The sequence below is a fragment of the Sphaerodactylus townsendi genome, linkage group LG11 (genome assembly GCF_021028975.2).
Source record: "Sphaerodactylus townsendi isolate TG3544 linkage group LG11, MPM_Stown_v2.3, whole genome shotgun sequence".
Classification (NCBI taxonomy): domain Eukaryota; kingdom Metazoa; phylum Chordata; class Lepidosauria; order Squamata; family Sphaerodactylidae; genus Sphaerodactylus; species Sphaerodactylus townsendi.
Window position 1 is genome coordinate 67,711,787 of NC_059435.1, and position 15,885 is coordinate 67,727,671.

A 15,885-nucleotide genomic window follows, 5' to 3' on the forward strand; every position below is an offset into this window, starting at 1 on the left:
CCCCCCCCCCCCCCACCCCCCCCCCCCCCCACCCCCCCCCCCCCCCACCCCCCCCCCCCCCCACCCCCCCCCCCCCCCACCCCCCCCCCCCCCCACCCCCCCCCCCCCCCACCCCCCCCCCCCCCCACCCCCCCCCCCCCCCACCCCCCCCCCCCCCCACCCCCCCCCCCCCCCACCCCCCCCCCCCCCCACCCCCCCCCCCCCCCACCCCCCCCCCCCCCCACCCCCCCCCCCCCCCACCCCCCCCCCCCCCCACCCCCCCCCCCCCCCACCCCCCCCCCCCCCCACCCCCCCCCCCCCCCACCCCCCCCCCCCCCCACCCCCCCCCCCCCCCACCCCCCCCCCCCCCCACCCCCCCCCCCCCCCACCCCCCCCCCCCCCCACCCCCCCCCCCCCCCACCCCCCCCCCCCCCCACCCCCCCCCCCCCCCACCCCCCCCCCCCCCCACCCCCCCCCCCCCCCACCCCCCCCCCCCCCCACCCCCCCCCCCCCCCACCCCCCCCCCCCCCCACCCCCCCCCCCCCCCACCCCCCCCCCCCCCCACCCCCCCCCCCCCCCACCCCCCCCCCCCCCCACCCCCCCCCCCCCCCACCCCCCCCCCCCCCCACCCCCCCCCCCCCCCACCCCCCCCCCCCCCCACCCCCCCCCCCCCCCACCCCCCCCCCCCCCCACCCCCCCCCCCCCCCACCCCCCCCCCCCCCCACCCCCCCCCCCCCCCACCCCCCCCCCCCCCCACCCCCCCCCCCCCCCACCCCCCCCCCCCCCCACCCCCCCCCCCCCCCACCCCCCCCCCCCCCCACCCCCCCCCCCCCCCACCCCCCCCCCCCCCCACCCCCCCCCCCCCCCACCCCCCCCCCCCCCCACCCCCCCCCCCCCCCACCCCCCCCCCCCCCCACCCCCCCCCCCCCCCACCCCCCCCCCCCCCCACCCCCCCCCCCCCCCACCCCCCCCCCCCCCCACCCCCCCCCCCCCCCACCCCCCCCCCCCCCCACCCCCCCCCCCCCCCACCCCCCCCCCCCCCCACCCCCCCCCCCCCCCACCCCCCCCCCCCCCCACCCCCCCCCCCCCCCACCCCCCCCCCCCCCCACCCCCCCCCCCCCCCACCCCCCCCCCCCCCCACCCCCCCCCCCCCCCACCCCCCCCCCCCCCCACCCCCCCCCCCCCCCACCCCCCCCCCCCCCCACCCCCCCCCCCCCCCACCCCCCCCCCCCCCCACCCCCCCCCCCCCCCACCCCCCCCCCCCCCCACCCCCCCCCCCCCCCACCCCCCCCCCCCCCCACCCCCCCCCCCCCCCACCCCCCCCCCCCCCCACCCCCCCCCCCCCCCACCCCCCCCCCCCCCCACCCCCCCCCCCCCCCACCCCCCCCCCCCCCCACCCCCCCCCCCCCCCACCCCCCCCCCCCCCCACCCCCCCCCCCCCCCACCCCCCCCCCCCCCCACCCCCCCCCCCCCCCACCCCCCCCCCCCCCCACCCCCCCCCCCCCCCACCCCCCCCCCCCCCCACCCCCCCCCCCCCCCACCCCCCCCCCCCCCCACCCCCCCCCCCCCCCACCCCCCCCCCCCCCCACCCCCCCCCCCCCCCACCCCCCCCCCCCCCCACCCCCCCCCCCCCCCACCCCCCCCCCCCCCCACCCCCCCCCCCCCCCACCCCCCCCCCCCCCCACCCCCCCCCCCCCCCACCCCCCCCCCCCCCCACCCCCCCCCCCCCCCACCCCCCCCCCCCCCCACCCCCCCCCCCCCCCACCCCCCCCCCCCCCCACCCCCCCCCCCCCCCACCCCCCCCCCCCCCCACCCCCCCCCCCCCCCACCCCCCCCCCCCCCCACCCCCCCCCCCCCCCACCCCCCCCCCCCCCCACCCCCCCCCCCCCCCACCCCCCCCCCCCCCCACCCCCCCCCCCCCCCACCCCCCCCCCCCCCCACCCCCCCCCCCCCCCACCCCCCCCCCCCCCCACCCCCCCCCCCCCCCACCCCCCCCCCCCCCCACCCCCCCCCCCCCCCACCCCCCCCCCCCCCCACCCCCCCCCCCCCCCACCCCCCCCCCCCCCCACCCCCCCCCCCCCCCACCCCCCCCCCCCCCCACCCCCCCCCCCCCCCACCCCCCCCCCCCCCCACCCCCCCCCCCCCCCACCCCCCCCCCCCCCCACCCCCCCCCCCCCCCACCCCCCCCCCCCCCCACCCCCCCCCCCCCCCACCCCCCCCCCCCCCCACCCCCCCCCCCCCCCACCCCCCCCCCCCCCCACCCCCCCCCCCCCCCACCCCCCCCCCCCCCCACCCCCCCCCCCCCCCACCCCCCCCCCCCCCCACCCCCCCCCCCCCCCACCCCCCCCCCCCCCCACCCCCCCCCCCCCCCACCCCCCCCCCCCCCCACCCCCCCCCCCCCCCACCCCCCCCCCCCCCCACCCCCCCCCCCCCCCACCCCCCCCCCCCCCCACCCCCCCCCCCCCCCACCCCCCCCCCCCCCCACCCCCCCCCCCCCCCACCCCCCCCCCCCCCCACCCCCCCCCCCCCCCACCCCCCCCCCCCCCCACCCCCCCCCCCCCCCACCCCCCCCCCCCCCCACCCCCCCCCCCCCCCACCCCCCCCCCCCCCCACCCCCCCCCCCCCCCACCCCCCCCCCCCCCCACCCCCCCCCCCCCCCACCCCCCCCCCCCCCCACCCCCCCCCCCCCCCACCCCCCCCCCCCCCCACCCCCCCCCCCCCCCACCCCCCCCCCCCCCCACCCCCCCCCCCCCCCACCCCCCCCCCCCCCCACCCCCCCCCCCCCCCACCCCCCCCCCCCCCCACCCCCCCCCCCCCCCACCCCCCCCCCCCCCCACCCCCCCCCCCCCCCACCCCCCCCCCCCCCCACCCCCCCCCCCCCCCACCCCCCCCCCCCCCCACCCCCCCCCCCCCCCACCCCCCCCCCCCCCCACCCCCCCCCCCCCCCACCCCCCCCCCCCCCCACCCCCCCCCCCCCCCACCCCCCCCCCCCCCCACCCCCCCCCCCCCCCACCCCCCCCCCCCCCCACCCCCCCCCCCCCCCACCCCCCCCCCCCCCCACCCCCCCCCCCCCCCACCCCCCCCCCCCCCCACCCCCCCCCCCCCCCACCCCCCCCCCCCCCCACCCCCCCCCCCCCCCACCCCCCCCCCCCCCCACCCCCCCCCCCCCCCACCCCCCCCCCCCCCCACCCCCCCCCCCCCCCACCCCCCCCCCCCCCCACCCCCCCCCCCCCCCACCCCCCCCCCCCCCCACCCCCCCCCCCCCCCACCCCCCCCCCCCCCCACCCCCCCCCCCCCCCACCCCCCCCCCCCCCCACCCCCCCCCCCCCCCACCCCCCCCCCCCCCCACCCCCCCCCCCCCCCACCCCCCCCCCCCCCCACCCCCCCCCCCCCCCACCCCCCCCCCCCCCCACCCCCCCCCCCCCCCACCCCCCCCCCCCCCCACCCCCCCCCCCCCCCACCCCCCCCCCCCCCCACCCCCCCCCCCCCCCACCCCCCCCCCCCCCCACCCCCCCCCCCCCCCACCCCCCCCCCCCCCCACCCCCCCCCCCCCCCACCCCCCCCCCCCCCCACCCCCCCCCCCCCCCACCCCCCCCCCCCCCCACCCCCCCCCCCCCCCACCCCCCCCCCCCCCCACCCCCCCCCCCCCCCACCCCCCCCCCCCCCCACCCCCCCCCCCCCCCACCCCCCCCCCCCCCCACCCCCCCCCCCCCCCACCCCCCCCCCCCCCCACCCCCCCCCCCCCCCACCCCCCCCCCCCCCCACCCCCCCCCCCCCCCACCCCCCCCCCCCCCCACCCCCCCCCCCCCCCACCCCCCCCCCCCCCCACCCCCCCCCCCCCCCACCCCCCCCCCCCCCCACCCCCCCCCCCCCCCACCCCCCCCCCCCCCCACCCCCCCCCCCCCCCACCCCCCCCCCCCCCCACCCCCCCCCCCCCCCACCCCCCCCCCCCCCCACCCCCCCCCCCCCCCACCCCCCCCCCCCCCCACCCCCCCCCCCCCCCACCCCCCCCCCCCCCCACCCCCCCCCCCCCCCACCCCCCCCCCCCCCCACCCCCCCCCCCCCCCACCCCCCCCCCCCCCCACCCCCCCCCCCCCCCACCCCCCCCCCCCCCCACCCCCCCCCCCCCCCACCCCCCCCCCCCCCCACCCCCCCCCCCCCCCACCCCCCCCCCCCCCCACCCCCCCCCCCCCCCACCCCCCCCCCCCCCCACCCCCCCCCCCCCCCACCCCCCCCCCCCCCCACCCCCCCCCCCCCCCACCCCCCCCCCCCCCCACCCCCCCCCCCCCCCACCCCCCCCCCCCCCCACCCCCCCCCCCCCCCACCCCCCCCCCCCCCCACCCCCCCCCCCCCCCACCCCCCCCCCCCCCCACCCCCCCCCCCCCCCACCCCCCCCCCCCCCCACCCCCCCCCCCCCCCACCCCCCCCCCCCCCCACCCCCCCCCCCCCCCACCCCCCCCCCCCCCCACCCCCCCCCCCCCCCACCCCCCCCCCCCCCCACCCCCCCCCCCCCCCACCCCCCCCCCCCCCCACCCCCCCCCCCCCCCACCCCCCCCCCCCCCCACCCCCCCCCCCCCCCACCCCCCCCCCCCCCCACCCCCCCCCCCCCCCACCCCCCCCCCCCCCCACCCCCCCCCCCCCCCACCCCCCCCCCCCCCCACCCCCCCCCCCCCCCACCCCCCCCCCCCCCCACCCCCCCCCCCCCCCACCCCCCCCCCCCCCCACCCCCCCCCCCCCCCACCCCCCCCCCCCCCCACCCCCCCCCCCCCCCACCCCCCCCCCCCCCCACCCCCCCCCCCCCCCACCCCCCCCCCCCCCCACCCCCCCCCCCCCCCACCCCCCCCCCCCCCCACCCCCCCCCCCCCCCACCCCCCCCCCCCCCCACCCCCCCCCCCCCCCACCCCCCCCCCCCCCCACCCCCCCCCCCCCCCACCCCCCCCCCCCCCCACCCCCCCCCCCCCCCACCCCCCCCCCCCCCCACCCCCCCCCCCCCCCACCCCCCCCCCCCCCCACCCCCCCCCCCCCCCACCCCCCCCCCCCCCCACCCCCCCCCCCCCCCACCCCCCCCCCCCCCCACCCCCCCCCCCCCCCACCCCCCCCCCCCCCCACCCCCCCCCCCCCCCACCCCCCCCCCCCCCCACCCCCCCCCCCCCCCACCCCCCCCCCCCCCCACCCCCCCCCCCCCCCACCCCCCCCCCCCCCCACCCCCCCCCCCCCCCACCCCCCCCCCCCCCCACCCCCCCCCCCCCCCACCCCCCCCCCCCCCCACCCCCCCCCCCCCCCACCCCCCCCCCCCCCCACCCCCCCCCCCCCCCACCCCCCCCCCCCCCCACCCCCCCCCCCCCCCACCCCCCCCCCCCCCCACCCCCCCCCCCCCCCACCCCCCCCCCCCCCCACCCCCCCCCCCCCCCACCCCCCCCCCCCCCCACCCCCCCCCCCCCCCACCCCCCCCCCCCCCCACCCCCCCCCCCCCCCACCCCCCCCCCCCCCCACCCCCCCCCCCCCCCACCCCCCCCCCCCCCCACCCCCCCCCCCCCCCACCCCCCCCCCCCCCCACCCCCCCCCCCCCCCACCCCCCCCCCCCCCCACCCCCCCCCCCCCCCACCCCCCCCCCCCCCCACCCCCCCCCCCCCCCACCCCCCCCCCCCCCCACCCCCCCCCCCCCCCACCCCCCCCCCCCCCCACCCCCCCCCCCCCCCACCCCCCCCCCCCCCCACCCCCCCCCCCCCCCACCCCCCCCCCCCCCCACCCCCCCCCCCCCCCACCCCCCCCCCCCCCCACCCCCCCCCCCCCCCACCCCCCCCCCCCCCCACCCCCCCCCCCCCCCACCCCCCCCCCCCCCCACCCCCCCCCCCCCCCACCCCCCCCCCCCCCCACCCCCCCCCCCCCCCACCCCCCCCCCCCCCCACCCCCCCCCCCCCCCACCCCCCCCCCCCCCCACCCCCCCCCCCCCCCACCCCCCCCCCCCCCCACCCCCCCCCCCCCCCACCCCCCCCCCCCCCCACCCCCCCCCCCCCCCACCCCCCCCCCCCCCCACCCCCCCCCCCCCCCACCCCCCCCCCCCCCCACCCCCCCCCCCCCCCACCCCCCCCCCCCCCCACCCCCCCCCCCCCCCACCCCCCCCCCCCCCCACCCCCCCCCCCCCCCACCCCCCCCCCCCCCCACCCCCCCCCCCCCCCACCCCCCCCCCCCCCCACCCCCCCCCCCCCCCACCCCCCCCCCCCCCCACCCCCCCCCCCCCCCACCCCCCCCCCCCCCCACCCCCCCCCCCCCCCACCCCCCCCCCCCCCCACCCCCCCCCCCCCCCACCCCCCCCCCCCCCCACCCCCCCCCCCCCCCACCCCCCCCCCCCCCCACCCCCCCCCCCCCCCACCCCCCCCCCCCCCCACCCCCCCCCCCCCCCACCCCCCCCCCCCCCCACCCCCCCCCCCCCCCACCCCCCCCCCCCCCCACCCCCCCCCCCCCCCACCCCCCCCCCCCCCCACCCCCCCCCCCCCCCACCCCCCCCCCCCCCCACCCCCCCCCCCCCCCACCCCCCCCCCCCCCCACCCCCCCCCCCCCCCACCCCCCCCCCCCCCCACCCCCCCCCCCCCCCACCCCCCCCCCCCCCCACCCCCCCCCCCCCCCACCCCCCCCCCCCCCCACCCCCCCCCCCCCCCACCCCCCCCCCCCCCCACCCCCCCCCCCCCCCACCCCCCCCCCCCCCCACCCCCCCCCCCCCCCACCCCCCCCCCCCCCCACCCCCCCCCCCCCCCACCCCCCCCCCCCCCCACCCCCCCCCCCCCCCACCCCCCCCCCCCCCCACCCCCCCCCCCCCCCACCCCCCCCCCCCCCCACCCCCCCCCCCCCCCACCCCCCCCCCCCCCCACCCCCCCCCCCCCCCACCCCCCCCCCCCCCCACCCCCCCCCCCCCCCACCCCCCCCCCCCCCCACCCCCCCCCCCCCCCACCCCCCCCCCCCCCCACCCCCCCCCCCCCCCACCCCCCCCCCCCCCCACCCCCCCCCCCCCCCACCCCCCCCCCCCCCCACCCCCCCCCCCCCCCACCCCCCCCCCCCCCCACCCCCCCCCCCCCCCACCCCCCCCCCCCCCCACCCCCCCCCCCCCCCACCCCCCCCCCCCCCCACCCCCCCCCCCCCCCACCCCCCCCCCCCCCCACCCCCCCCCCCCCCCACCCCCCCCCCCCCCCACCCCCCCCCCCCCCCACCCCCCCCCCCCCCCACCCCCCCCCCCCCCCACCCCCCCCCCCCCCCACCCCCCCCCCCCCCCACCCCCCCCCCCCCCCACCCCCCCCCCCCCCCACCCCCCCCCCCCCCCACCCCCCCCCCCCCCCACCCCCCCCCCCCCCCACCCCCCCCCCCCCCCACCCCCCCCCCCCCCCACCCCCCCCCCCCCCCACCCCCCCCCCCCCCCACCCCCCCCCCCCCCCACCCCCCCCCCCCCCCACCCCCCCCCCCCCCCACCCCCCCCCCCCCCCACCCCCCCCCCCCCCCACCCCCCCCCCCCCCCACCCCCCCCCCCCCCCACCCCCCCCCCCCCCCACCCCCCCCCCCCCCCACCCCCCCCCCCCCCCACCCCCCCCCCCCCCCACCCCCCCCCCCCCCCACCCCCCCCCCCCCCCACCCCCCCCCCCCCCCACCCCCCCCCCCCCCCACCCCCCCCCCCCCCCACCCCCCCCCCCCCCCACCCCCCCCCCCCCCCACCCCCCCCCCCCCCCACCCCCCCCCCCCCCCACCCCCCCCCCCCCCCACCCCCCCCCCCCCCCACCCCCCCCCCCCCCCACCCCCCCCCCCCCCCACCCCCCCCCCCCCCCACCCCCCCCCCCCCCCACCCCCCCCCCCCCCCACCCCCCCCCCCCCCCACCCCCCCCCCCCCCCACCCCCCCCCCCCCCCACCCCCCCCCCCCCCCACCCCCCCCCCCCCCCACCCCCCCCCCCCCCCACCCCCCCCCCCCCCCACCCCCCCCCCCCCCCACCCCCCCCCCCCCCCACCCCCCCCCCCCCCCACCCCCCCCCCCCCCCACCCCCCCCCCCCCCCACCCCCCCCCCCCCCCACCCCCCCCCCCCCCCACCCCCCCCCCCCCCCACCCCCCCCCCCCCCCACCCCCCCCCCCCCCCACCCCCCCCCCCCCCCACCCCCCCCCCCCCCCACCCCCCCCCCCCCCCACCCCCCCCCCCCCCCACCCCCCCCCCCCCCCACCCCCCCCCCCCCCCACCCCCCCCCCCCCCCACCCCCCCCCCCCCCCACCCCCCCCCCCCCCCACCCCCCCCCCCCCCCACCCCCCCCCCCCCCCACCCCCCCCCCCCCCCACCCCCCCCCCCCCCCACCCCCCCCCCCCCCCACCCCCCCCCCCCCCCACCCCCCCCCCCCCCCACCCCCCCCCCCCCCCACCCCCCCCCCCCCCCACCCCCCCCCCCCCCCACCCCCCCCCCCCCCCACCCCCCCCCCCCCCCACCCCCCCCCCCCCCCACCCCCCCCCCCCCCCACCCCCCCCCCCCCCCACCCCCCCCCCCCCCCACCCCCCCCCCCCCCCACCCCCCCCCCCCCCCACCCCCCCCCCCCCCCACCCCCCCCCCCCCCCACCCCCCCCCCCCCCCACCCCCCCCCCCCCCCACCCCCCCCCCCCCCCACCCCCCCCCCCCCCCACCCCCCCCCCCCCCCACCCCCCCCCCCCCCCACCCCCCCCCCCCCCCACCCCCCCCCCCCCCCACCCCCCCCCCCCCCCACCCCCCCCCCCCCCCACCCCCCCCCCCCCCCACCCCCCCCCCCCCCCACCCCCCCCCCCCCCCACCCCCCCCCCCCCCCACCCCCCCCCCCCCCCACCCCCCCCCCCCCCCACCCCCCCCCCCCCCCACCCCCCCCCCCCCCCACCCCCCCCCCCCCCCACCCCCCCCCCCCCCCACCCCCCCCCCCCCCCACCCCCCCCCCCCCCCACCCCCCCCCCCCCCCACCCCCCCCCCCCCCCACCCCCCCCCCCCCCCACCCCCCCCCCCCCCCACCCCCCCCCCCCCCCACCCCCCCCCCCCCCCACCCCCCCCCCCCCCCACCCCCCCCCCCCCCCACCCCCCCCCCCCCCCACCCCCCCCCCCCCCCACCCCCCCCCCCCCCCACCCCCCCCCCCCCCCACCCCCCCCCCCCCCCACCCCCCCCCCCCCCCACCCCCCCCCCCCCCCACCCCCCCCCCCCCCCACCCCCCCCCCCCCCCACCCCCCCCCCCCCCCACCCCCCCCCCCCCCCACCCCCCCCCCCCCCCACCCCCCCCCCCCCCCACCCCCCCCCCCCCCCACCCCCCCCCCCCCCCACCCCCCCCCCCCCCCACCCCCCCCCCCCCCCACCCCCCCCCCCCCCCACCCCCCCCCCCCCCCACCCCCCCCCCCCCCCACCCCCCCCCCCCCCCACCCCCCCCCCCCCCCACCCCCCCCCCCCCCCACCCCCCCCCCCCCCCACCCCCCCCCCCCCCCACCCCCCCCCCCCCCCACCCCCCCCCCCCCCCACCCCCCCCCCCCCCCACCCCCCCCCCCCCCCACCCCCCCCCCCCCCCACCCCCCCCCCCCCCCACCCCCCCCCCCCCCCACCCCCCCCCCCCCCCACCCCCCCCCCCCCCCACCCCCCCCCCCCCCCACCCCCCCCCCCCCCCACCCCCCCCCCCCCCCACCCCCCCCCCCCCCCACCCCCCCCCCCCCCCACCCCCCCCCCCCCCCACCCCCCCCCCCCCCCACCCCCCCCCCCCCCCACCCCCCCCCCCCCCCACCCCCCCCCCCCCCCACCCCCCCCCCCCCCCACCCCCCCCCCCCCCCACCCCCCCCCCCCCCCACCCCCCCCCCCCCCCACCCCCCCCCCCCCCCACCCCCCCCCCCCCCCACCCCCCCCCCCCCCCACCCCCCCCCCCCCCCACCCCCCCCCCCCCCCACCCCCCCCCCCCCCCACCCCCCCCCCCCCCCACCCCCCCCCCCCCCCACCCCCCCCCCCCCCCACCCCCCCCCCCCCCCACCCCCCCCCCCCCCCACCCCCCCCCCCCCCCACCCCCCCCCCCCCCCACCCCCCCCCCCCCCCACCCCCCCCCCCCCCCACCCCCCCCCCCCCCCACCCCCCCCCCCCCCCACCCCCCCCCCCCCCCACCCCCCCCCCCCCCCACCCCCCCCCCCCCCCACCCCCCCCCCCCCCCACCCCCCCCCCCCCCCACCCCCCCCCCCCCCCACCCCCCCCCCCCCCCACCCCCCCCCCCCCCCACCCCCCCCCCCCCCCACCCCCCCCCCCCCCCACCCCCCCCCCCCCCCACCCCCCCCCCCCCCCACCCCCCCCCCCCCCCACCCCCCCCCCCCCCCACCCCCCCCCCCCCCCACCCCCCCCCCCCCCCACCCCCCCCCCCCCCCACCCCCCCCCCCCCCCACCCCCCCCCCCCCCCACCCCCCCCCCCCCCCACCCCCCCCCCCCCCCACCCCCCCCCCCCCCCACCCCCCCCCCCCCCCACCCCCCCCCCCCCCCACCCCCCCCCCCCCCCACCCCCCCCCCCCCCCACCCCCCCCCCCCCCCACCCCCCCCCCCCCCCACCCCCCCCCCCCCCCACCCCCCCCCCCCCCCACCCCCCCCCCCCCCCACCCCCCCCCCCCCCCACCCCCCCCCCCCCCCACCCCCCCCCCCCCCCACCCCCCCCCCCCCCCACCCCCCCCCCCCCCCACCCCCCCCCCCCCCCACCCCCCCCCCCCCCCACCCCCCCCCCCCCCCACCCCCCCCCCCCCCCACCCCCCCCCCCCCCCACCCCCCCCCCCCCCCACCCCCCCCCCCCCCCACCCCCCCCCCCCCCCACCCCCCCCCCCCCCCACCCCCCCCCCCCCCCACCCCCCCCCCCCCCCACCCCCCCCCCCCCCCACCCCCCCCCCCCCCCCCCCCCCCCCCCCCCCACCCCCCCCCCCCCCAACCCCCGCCACCCCCACCACACCCCCCCCCCCACCCCCCCACCCCACCCCCCCCCCACCCCCCACCCCCCCCACCCCCCCCCCCCCCCACCCACCCCCCCCCCCACACCCCCCCCCCGCCCAACCCCCCCCCCCCCCCCCACCCCCCCCCCCCCCCAACCCCGGTCAGCATGGCCAATTGGCCATGCTGGCCGGGGCTGATGGGAATTGTAGTTCCTGAACATCTGGAGAGCCGCAGGTTCCCTACCCCTGGTCTACATCAAAGGGATAGACTTAGCATGATAGAGTAAAGGTGACAAATTCCTAAGTCCCTCTCTAGCCACTAGCTCGCTAGTAAAAAAAAACACAACCCTCTGTAGGATGAGGCAGGAAACAGCGTAAAGTCCCTTTCTTCCAACAAGGATGACTCCGAAAGGCAAAATGATGAAGGCCAGTGGAAGAGAGGGCGACGCCTCCCGCTCCAGCCATCTTTATCGAGTTCCGGCCTGAGAGTCTCCCTCGCGTAGGGCAGAAAGGCGGGCTGCTCAACCCGTTGATTTCCCCCGAGCAAATGAAGCCTGGATGATGGATGGTCCCCAAACTCATCAGCTTTATTGGGAAACCGGTTAAGGGCAGCCGGGCGGCGCTCCTTCTCCGGCCGACCTCTCCCATGGCCCATTAGGGAAGCGGAGGCAACCCAGGATGCTCCACAGCCAGCTAGGACTCTCCCTCCCCGGCTGAAAAGAGCTAATTTCTTCCAGCCCTCCAGGGCCCCGTTGAAGCGCCAGGTGGTTCGCCTTCCAATGGGCAGCTTTGGTGTCCTGGGTGAAAAGGTCACCGGATTGGACTGGATTCAATGGCTGGGGGCCTGCTCGGTGCAGGGAGAAGGGATCCTCAGCGCAGGAAGCCAGTGTGGTGTGGTGGTTATGAGCCCCAGACACTAATCTGGAGAGCTGGATTTGATTCCCCACTCCTCCACATGAAGCTGGGTGATCTTGGGTTAGTCATAGTTCTCTCTGAACTCTCTCAGTCCCACCTACCCCATAAAGTGTCTGTTGTGGGCAGAGGATGGGAAGGGGTTTATAAACTGCTTTGAGACTCAAAGTTGAGAATAGGGCAGTCTAAATCCAAACTCCTCCTCCTCCTCCTCCTCTATGGGTACCAATCTTGATCCTCCTTGATCTGAGGTTGCAAATGCCTTAGTAGACCAGGTGCTCGGTGGCGGCGGCAGCAGCAGCAGCAGGCCACTGCTTTCACATCCTGCAAGTGAGCTCCCAAAGGCACCTGGCAGGCCACTGCGAGTAGCAGAGTGCTGGACTAGATGACCAATATTATCAGCGCTGGTCAGCTAGGCCAGGCTGGTCTCTCTGCCTCTCAGGGAGGCACTTTCAAACAATTGTGAAAGTGGATTGATTATGCATTATTCTGCATGTGCGGAAGGGGCTCTATCAAGTCAGCCACTTGGAGTGCTGATGAAGAGAGGGTTTGAATGCAGGGAAGGTGACTTTCAGGCCCCTTCCGCACCTGCAGAATAATGCACACTCAATCCACTTTGCTATTCTGCCCAGTAAAATCCAGCTGCAAAGTGTATTGAAACTGGATTGAAAGTGCATTATTCTGCAGGTGTGGAAGGGGCCTCTGCATCACTCACATTTTAGGTGGCCCTGCTGCTGTGTCAGTAAGAGTGGCTTAGTGCCCAGCAATTTGCAAATGCAGCCTACAGAAAGTGCAATGCAGAGGTATACTGCCTCTGCATACGGAGGCTTTGCATGCATCTCATTGTTAACAGGACGAGGTGCTGTCCCAGTTTTTATTTATTTATACGCTTTTATTGATAGCCCGCCTTTTGAAAAGCCGCTCAGCTTGACAGCAAAGCAAAGCAGCCGGACAAACTTGGAAAGCGATACAAATGGAAATGGAAGGACAGGGCGCTGCAGTGCCTGAGGAAATTGAGAGTCTTTTTTCAGACTGAGCAGAATTAAGGCCCCTTCTGCACATGCAGAATAATGCACTTTCAATTCACTTTCACAATGGTTTGAAATTGGATTTTGCTATTGGTACAAAGTGCACTGAAAGTAAATTGAAAGTGCATTATTCTGCATGTGCAGAAGAGGCCCAAGTCTTGGAACCACAGACCATAAACAGCAGTGAGCCCCCACCCTTTCCCAGTGTAGGGTGTGTGTTTTTTTAAAATCTGGACGAGTTTGTGGCAAAGAGGTTTGCCAAAGGTTATAGCTAAATGGAGCCTCCATGTACAGAAGCACTATACCTCTGGTCCAGGTTCCTACTTCTTATAGACACTCAAAAGGGCCGAGCTGTCGCTTCCATCATGCTGTGGGTTTATCGGCTTACCGAGAGGCGTGGGAACAGCTCTGAATGGGAGGACCACCCAGGAGGCAGGGAGGGAGACTGATAAAAGAGCCCCCCCCCCCCTCTGTTTCCAACTAGGTCAAAGCACGGTTGCCAACAGAAGGGCAGAGCGGCTTTTCCCGCTTCTGAAACAACCCCACTCGAAAAAGCGCCCCAACTTATTATTTTTATTTAATTTATTCAATCATAAATTGTTCCCAAAATTGTAACAAAAAATAAATTAAAATAAAATAATAGGTTAGGGTTAAGGCAAGGGCAGGGGCTCAGGCTTGCCTTAATGTTGTTGAGTTCTAGGGCGCGGTCCGAGAATAGGGCTATGGTCAGTTTTAGGTTTCAGGGTTTTGTTACAATTTTGGGAACAATTTATGATTGAATAAATTAAATAAAAATAATAAGTTAGGGTTGGGGTTAAGGCAAGGGCAGGGGCTCAGGCTTGGCTTAGTGTTACGTTGAGTTCTAGGGCAACCCTAACCCTACCAATGTATTTGGTACTGTTAGTTTAAACATTGCTCCCCTGACAGGCACCCTCAAATTTTCCCCTTTCCTCTTTTTAAATCCACCTCCTTTTGAATGGATTTAAAGGGAGAATCTGGACTCCCTAGATTTAAAAACATTGAAAGTATTGATGAAGGCTTTCACAACCAGATTCAACAGTTTGTTGTGGGTTTTACAGGCTGTGTGGTGGTCAGGATCTTAACATTGAAGTTATTTCATTGATCCTGTGGCTGGCATCTTCAGAGGTGTATCACAGAGAGAGGTCTGTTATAAGAGAAGTCTGGACACAGTGTGTAACAGACTTCCCTCTGTGATACACCTCTGAAGATGCCAGCCACAGCTGCAGGCGAAACGTTAGGAACAAGATCTACCAGACCAGGGCTATGCAGCCTGGAAAATCCACAACAACCAATATTGAAAGTGATGCTGTTTGGGGGGGGGGGTGGAGTGGGGAATCTACCCTGAAACAGCATCACTTTCAATGTTGTTTAAAATAGGGCTCCCTAGTTTAAACAATATTGAAAGTGATCTTGTTTTGGGGTCGATTCTCCTTTTAAGGGGGATTTAAAAGGAGAATCTGGGCTTCCTAGTTTAAACAACATTGAAAATTATGCTGTTCCAGGGTGGATTCCCCACCCCCTCAAACAGCATCTCTTTCAGTGTTGTTTAAACTAGTGAGCCCAGAGTCTCCCTTTAAGGTGGATTTCAAAGGAGAATCTGGGTGTGTACAGATTTGTGTGTTGGGGCATGTTCTATAATGTGATGGTGACTTTGAGATGACCTGGTGCAAAAAAACGTTGTTTGGTCGTGGTGGGGAAGGATGGCCGCCCATATGGGGGTGGGGAGGCATGCAAAACTCAGATTTTGTCCTGGGCTTCATTTTCCCTAGCTATGCTTCTGCAGATGGAAACTGGGCAGGGTCAGGCCCCTAGTAAGCCCTTGGATGGTGGGGCCGGGCAGCTAGGCAGAGGCAAGGAATGGCAAACCACCTCTGAGCGTCTCTTTCCTTGGAAACCCGTGAAATGTCACCGTAAGTCACCTGCGACCTGATCGCCCTTTCCAGCACCAACATCCCTGCAAAGCCCTTTGCCAAGGGATCCCTTTGCAAGTTTATTCGAATCTGAGAATAAATTATTATCAATAACAGCCGGCGGCTCTGCGCCTGCAGAGAACCCAGAGGCAAACCGAGCGGGTTCTGTCGGGTCCCCAGACGAGAGCCTGCCGTAAAGGGATCCCCCGCCCCTTCGGAGACCTGGCACTGGGCTTTGCAGCAGGGATCTCCGCCCTCTGCTCCTGAGCGGCAGCAGCTTCCAGCTCCCTTTGAAACCCAAATAGGGAGGGGGGAGAGATCATCCCCGGATAAATTATGGCCAGGGGAAGGGAGTGCATCAGACAAATGAAGCCAGACGTTTCGCAGGCCAATAATTTATAGGCCAGGCTTGGGGATCGGGGTGGGGGGGACCCCAGCAGGCTCTAGATGGGCTCCCAGCAGCATCTGGATCATTCTGTAGCAAACTCTGGAGCACACAAACACACACACACCCCATATATCTGTCTCTGTCTCTTTTCCCGCAGATTTCCAGGAGAGATTGTCTCTGTGGTCCTTCCCGCGCGAGAGTTTTAATTAGCAAATAGATCGTCTAACCTCTTGGGAGAGCCAAGGCGGGTTTTTGTTTTTCCCAAAGGTTGGATCCCTTGGGGCGGCCGGGGTGTGTGTGTGAATCTCCGGGGAGAGGTTTCGAGGGGTCCGCGCGGGGTTCCTCGTCCAAGGGCGCCAGCTGACTCTGCATTCAGCACTGGTTGCGTGTCTGTGAATGGATTCCGCGCAGCATATTTATAACGAGTTGCAATCGTTATGAATGAACTGGGGAAACGAGTTCATGTATAACTATTGCAACTCGTTATAAATATGCTGTGTGGAATGAATCCACCGTCTCTCTTCGAGGCTGCCCTTTCCCAAATGGACTCAGAGCGGCCTACAGAGAAGAATTTAGGACACGATGCGCAATATTATGAAACTCATATAGTTGCCGGAAAATTCTAGTAATGCTTCGGCTCTGTCAAATGTGAGGTTAAATCAGTCAAAATCAAGGTGTCCCCCCCCCCCCATCTTTATTAGAAGGAAAAAGGAAGTCTGTGCGATTGGCT

The 15,885-nt window shown here is 80.2% G+C and overlaps 1 protein-coding gene across 1 annotated transcript; it reads right to left on the reverse strand.

Annotated features, from left to right (window-relative positions):
• Window positions 1–10,344: 10,344 nt before the first annotated feature.
• LOC125440876 (acanthoscurrin-2-like) lies at window positions 10,345–10,899 on the reverse strand (the record flags this gene model as incomplete). Its single annotated transcript, XM_048510947.1, has 1 exon — window positions 10,345–10,899. A coding segment is annotated over one exon (555 nt), but the record flags the coding sequence as incomplete, so codon positions are not given.
• Between the last annotated feature and the right edge of the window lie 4,986 nt (window positions 10,900–15,885).